We start from the raw sequence: 4,993 nt of genomic DNA on the forward strand, positions 1-4,993 counted from the left end.
ATTTGTGAAAACATTTGGTTAGAATGACATGCACTGATGAATCATGCACAATATAACCAGGCACATTTGTTAAGCGAGTAAACAGGGTGCATTTTGAATCATGTTATTAAATGACTCAGATTTTAGAGCGTCATTCAGTAGAGCATGTCTCTGAAATACCAACTCATCTATGGTTGATGTTTATATCGCTTTGTAACCCAACTGACTTGTAACTGACTTGTTTTATTCACCATCATAAGTGTGGCAGAAGGGGTGTGGTTTAGCGAAGTCTGCAGTGGGAGAGAGAGTGAGGAGACGAGCGGTGATTGAGTGTGGCAGACGAAAATCACGAACAATTGTGTCTCATTCCAGCAAGTGGCGTGGGGAGGCATAAAGACCAGCGAGGCAGAGCTGGTCGGGGAGCGAGACACGGACTACGGCCGGTAGATGGTGGCTGAAAGAAGCAAGCTGCAAGCTTTGGTGGAGAGAAAGAACGGATTCGTAAGAGACTGTGAATAAGTGCTCTGAGTGTCGTGAGTGCCGCGACGTGATTGACTTTGTGTGTGAATAAAACTCAGTCTACCAGTGGTAGTCATCCCTGATTCCAGCCTCTTCCTTCCTGTTCGTGTGTTGAACTTGTTACAGTGGTGCCGAAACCCGGGATTTAATGGAAGGAAGCAGGAGTGCCGCGGCCACTGGCATGAATCCGCCGACCTCGCCATTTGCGGAGGTGATTACATCCCTCGCGATCCTTCACCAGGAACAACATCGGGCCCTGCTACAGCTACGGGAAGACCAGGATAGCTGGTTCCAGGCGATCCTACGGGCCCAGCAGGAGGACCGCGAGGCGTTCCGGAGCTGGATGCACCTGGAGGCTCAGACGGGGGGTTCCAGCGGACAGGGCCCGCCGATCCACCTGTTGCTTCAGAAGATGGGCCCACACAATGATCCTGAGGCATTCCTGGAGCGCTACGAGCGGACCGCCGAGTCCAGTGAATGGCCAAAGGATCAGTGGGCCCTCCGGCTGATACCGCTTCTGTCCGGTGAGGCACAGGTGGCGGCGCAACAACTACCCCCGGAGAACCTCCTATTGTATGCTGAGCTAAAGAAAGCCATCCTGCAGCGGGTCGGCCGGAGCCCAGAGCAACACCGCCAGCGATTTCGGTCGCTGGGGTTGGCGGAAGCCGGTCGGCCCTACCTGCTAGCTCAGCGGCTCCGGGACTCCAGCCGCAAATGGCTGGTGGCTGAGGGAAGCGACGTCGGTTCCATCGTCGACAAAGTGGTACTGGAACAGTTCATCACCTGCCTGCCCCGGAAGACCGCGGGGTGGGTCCAGTGCCACTGACCGGCGTTGCTGGACTCAGCCATCCAGTTGGCGGAGGATCACCTGGTCACGTGCCCTGGAATCGGGGAGTCCCTCCCAACAGTGTCTCTCTCCACACCCCCTACACCACCACCACCGCCGACCAGGCCCGTCCCAGCTCCCCGGACCCGTCCTCCTCTGCCAGGAAGAGGCCCTCCTCGTGGACGAGGAGGGTATGGAGCGGGACTGCTTGAGGGGGAAGGAGCCGCGTCGACGAGACCCTCCGGAATGGAGACGCCCGGCTCCACACTGCCTGCCTCGGCCTCCCCACGCCAGTCGTCTGCCCCACTCACTGCCGCCAGGGCGACGGGAAGGTCTGGGCCGGCCTGTTGGCGTTGCGGGGATCCGGGTCATTTCATCGATCGTTGCCCGATGATGGAAGTGGGAACCTTAATCCGGATCCCTGACGCGCCACGGGCTGCCCCTGGTCCGGCTGGCCTGTACCAGATACCCGTGAGTATTGGGGGGGTACCTACCAGGCTTTGGTGGATTCAGGTTGTAACCAGACCTCCATCCACCAAAATCTGGTTCGTCTCGCGGCGCTGGGTAAAAGCCGCAAGGTTCAGGTGCGGTGTGTGCACAGGGATGTGGTAAAATAACCCCTAACGAGGCTGCCCATTAAATTTAGGGGAAAAAAGCATAGTGTGGAGGTGGTGGTTAATCCTCACCTCAGACATCCGCTAATTCTGGGGACGAATTGGCCGGCTTTTCCTAAATTATTGGGACTACTTTGTGCGGATGTATCTTGGTCAAAGAGGAAGCACGGTAGGGGAGGTTGCGTGCACACGGGCAGCGTGGAACCGGGCCCGTCGAAGCCTGACTCCGGGGAGGCACGCGAGATCGAGAGGTTAATCCTCTCAGATCGTGATGACTTCACCCTGGAGCAGGCCCAGGATGCGACGCTGAAACAAGCGTTTGAGCAGGTCGCATCCATCGACGGGCAGCCGGTTCAGCCTGCACGTCCCCTCTCCTATCCGTATTTTGCTATCAGGAATAATCGGTTATATCGAGTGACCCAAGACACAAAAGAGGATATAACCCAATTGTTGATTCCAAAGAGCCGACGGGAAATGCTTTTCCAGGCGGCTCATAGTAACCCAATGGCAGGTCATTTAGGGCAGGGCAATACACTAAGTCGCCTCATGGCCCGATTCTTTTGGCCGGGCATTCACGACAACGTGCGCAGGTGGTGCGCATCTTGCCGGGAATGTCAGTTGGTGAACCCACCGGCCACCCCAAAAGCGCCATTGCACCCTCTCCCGTTGATGCAGGTCCCCTTTGAGAGAATTGGTATGGACCTCATCGGGCCATTAGAGCGATCTGCACGGGGATACCGTTTTAGATTGGTCCTGGTGGACTATGCAACATGGTACCCTGAAGCAGTGCCGTTCCGTAGCATTTCTGCCAAGAGTGTGGCGGAGGCACTGTTTCGTATCATCTCCCGGGTGGGGATCCCTGCGAGATCCTCACAGATCAAGGCACGGCATTCATGTCACGTACATTACGCGAACTTTGCGAAGGTTGCAAGGTTAATGCTGTGTCGAAATTCGACGCTTACCCAATGCCGCGGGTCGATGAATTGTTGGACCGGCTGGGTGCTGCTCACTTTTATTCGACACTGGATTTAACAAAAGGTTACTGGCAGATCCCCCTAACACCAGTATCCAAAGAAAAAACAGCCTTCACCACGCCGTTCGGATTACACCAATTCGTGACACTTCCGTTCTAATTGTTTGGGGCTCCGGCCACCTTCCAGCGTCTCATGGACCGTATCCTCCGACCCCATGCGACATATGCTGCTGCTTATCTGGAAGATATCATCATCCGCAGCGGCATATGGAGCATCTGAGGGAGGTCCTGAGGTCGCTGAGGGAGGCCGGGCTCACGGCTAATCCGAAGAAGTGTGCGATTGGGTCACGGGCAGGTGCGTCCCCAAATTAATAAGACTGCAGCGATTGCAGCCTGCCCGAGGCCTAAGACCAAAAAGGAGGTGAGACAGTTCCTGGGGTTGGTGGGATATTACAGAAGGTTTGTACCTAAATATTCGGAGCTCACCAACCCGCTGACTGATCTCACTAAAAAGGAAGCACCAGATCCGGTCCAGTGGACGGAGCGGTGCCAGCAGGCCTTTAACCAAGTGAAGGCTGCTCTGCGGCGGGCCGCTCCTACATTCTCCTGACTTTTCTCTCCCTTTTTTCCTGCAGACTGACGCGTCGGACAGAGGGCTGGGTGCAGTCCTGTCCCAGGAAGTGGAGGGTGAGGAACGGCCGGTGCTAGTACCTCAGCCGCAAGCTCTCAAAGAGGGAAACAAGGTACAGCACCATTGAGAAGGAGTGCTTGGCCATCAGGTGGGCCGTCCTCACCCTCAGATATTACCTCTTGGGGCGGGAATTCACCCTCTGTTCGGATCACGCCACTCTGCAGTGGCTCCACCGCATGAAGGATACCAACACCCGGATCACCCGTTGGTATCTAGCCCTTCAACCCTTCAAATTCAAGGTGATCCACAGGCCGGGTGCACAGATGGCTGTGGCCGACTTCCTCTCCAGGCAGGGGGGGAGGCTCCCCGGCCTGAGTCGGGCGGTAGGGGTATGTGGCAGAAGGGGCGTGGTTTAGCGAAGTCTGCAGTGGGAGAGAGAGTGAGGAGACGACCAGTGATTGAGTGTGGCAGACGAAAATCACGAACACCTGTGTCTCATTCCAGCAAGTGGCGTGGGGAGGCATAAAGACCAGCGAGGCAGAGCTGGTCGGGGAGCGAGACACGGACTACGGCTGGTAGATGGTGGCTGAAAGAAGCAAGCTGCAAGCTTTGGTGGAGAGAAAGAACGGATTCGTAAGAGACTGTGAATAAGTGCTCTGAGTGTCGAGAGTACCGCGACGTGATTGACTTTGTGTGTGAATAAAACTCAGTCTACCAGTGGTAGTCATCCCTGATTCCAGCCTCTTCCTTCCTGTTCGTGTGTTGAACTTGTCACAGTAACATTATGTCATAAGCACTATGGCGTGTGCCTCTATTGATGCAGATATCCCAAAATGCATCGCCACACATCCTATAATGTCCATGTCGTGCTGTGCTAAGGCCTTTTCAGAATCAGAAGGAGCTTTATTACCAAGTATGTTTACACACACAAGGAATTTGACTTTGCGACAGGAGCTTAGTGCAGAAGAAAGTGTACATATTGTGCAAACATAGTGCAAATATACATTAAGATAGAAAAAACGAGAATTAAATAAAAACAATCATGCAAAAATGTTCACAGGTTTAATGACATCGACCTGTACATTACCTCAGCAGCTTATTTTACCCAACATAAACATTTACCTCTGCGTTATAGACTCAGTATATACTGTGAAAACAGAGTAGCTCTATTTCTCCCTCTCCCTGCTCCTTTTCATTTTTCTTTGGCTAAGCTGAGCTCAGTCTCATTGATGGTGTTTATTCTGTTGGAAGTTCATTTCAAACAAAGCTATAAGCCTTTAAAGGTGCAGCTTCTCTGAATCCATTTTAATAAAGCCAAATGCTTTCACCACATTGGAACGCCCCCAGGATTCTTTGCAACTGAGACTCATACCAACATTTTCATCTCATTAACCGTAGCCTACACTGTTTTGTCATGTCATATTGTTCGTTATTGTAGTTTCATACTTGTC

The 4,993-nt window shown here is 53.5% G+C and overlaps 1 protein-coding gene across 1 annotated transcript; it reads left to right on the forward strand.

Annotated features, from left to right (window-relative positions):
• The first annotated feature begins 325 nt into the window (after positions 1 to 325).
• Positions 326 to 1,324, forward strand: LOC130548153 (uncharacterized). Its single transcript, XM_057324758.1, has 2 exons — positions 326 to 480; positions 625 to 1,324. The coding sequence occupies exon 2, from the start codon at positions 647 to 649 to the stop codon at positions 1,322 to 1,324; it is 678 nt and encodes a 225-aa protein (XP_057180741.1). The 5' UTR covers positions 326 to 480; positions 625 to 646.
• Positions 1,325 to 4,993: the final 3,669 nt, after the last annotated feature.

Source organism: Triplophysa rosa, linkage group LG1 (assembly GCF_024868665.1).
Source record: "Triplophysa rosa linkage group LG1, Trosa_1v2, whole genome shotgun sequence".
NCBI lineage: Eukaryota > Metazoa > Chordata > Actinopteri > Cypriniformes > Nemacheilidae > Triplophysa > Triplophysa rosa.

Excerpts from the sequence above, each read along its gene's own strand:
- LOC130548153 (XM_057324758.1), top strand. The coding sequence starts at position 647 with ATGGAAGGAAGCAGGAGTGCCGCGGCCACTGGCATGAATCCGCCGACC.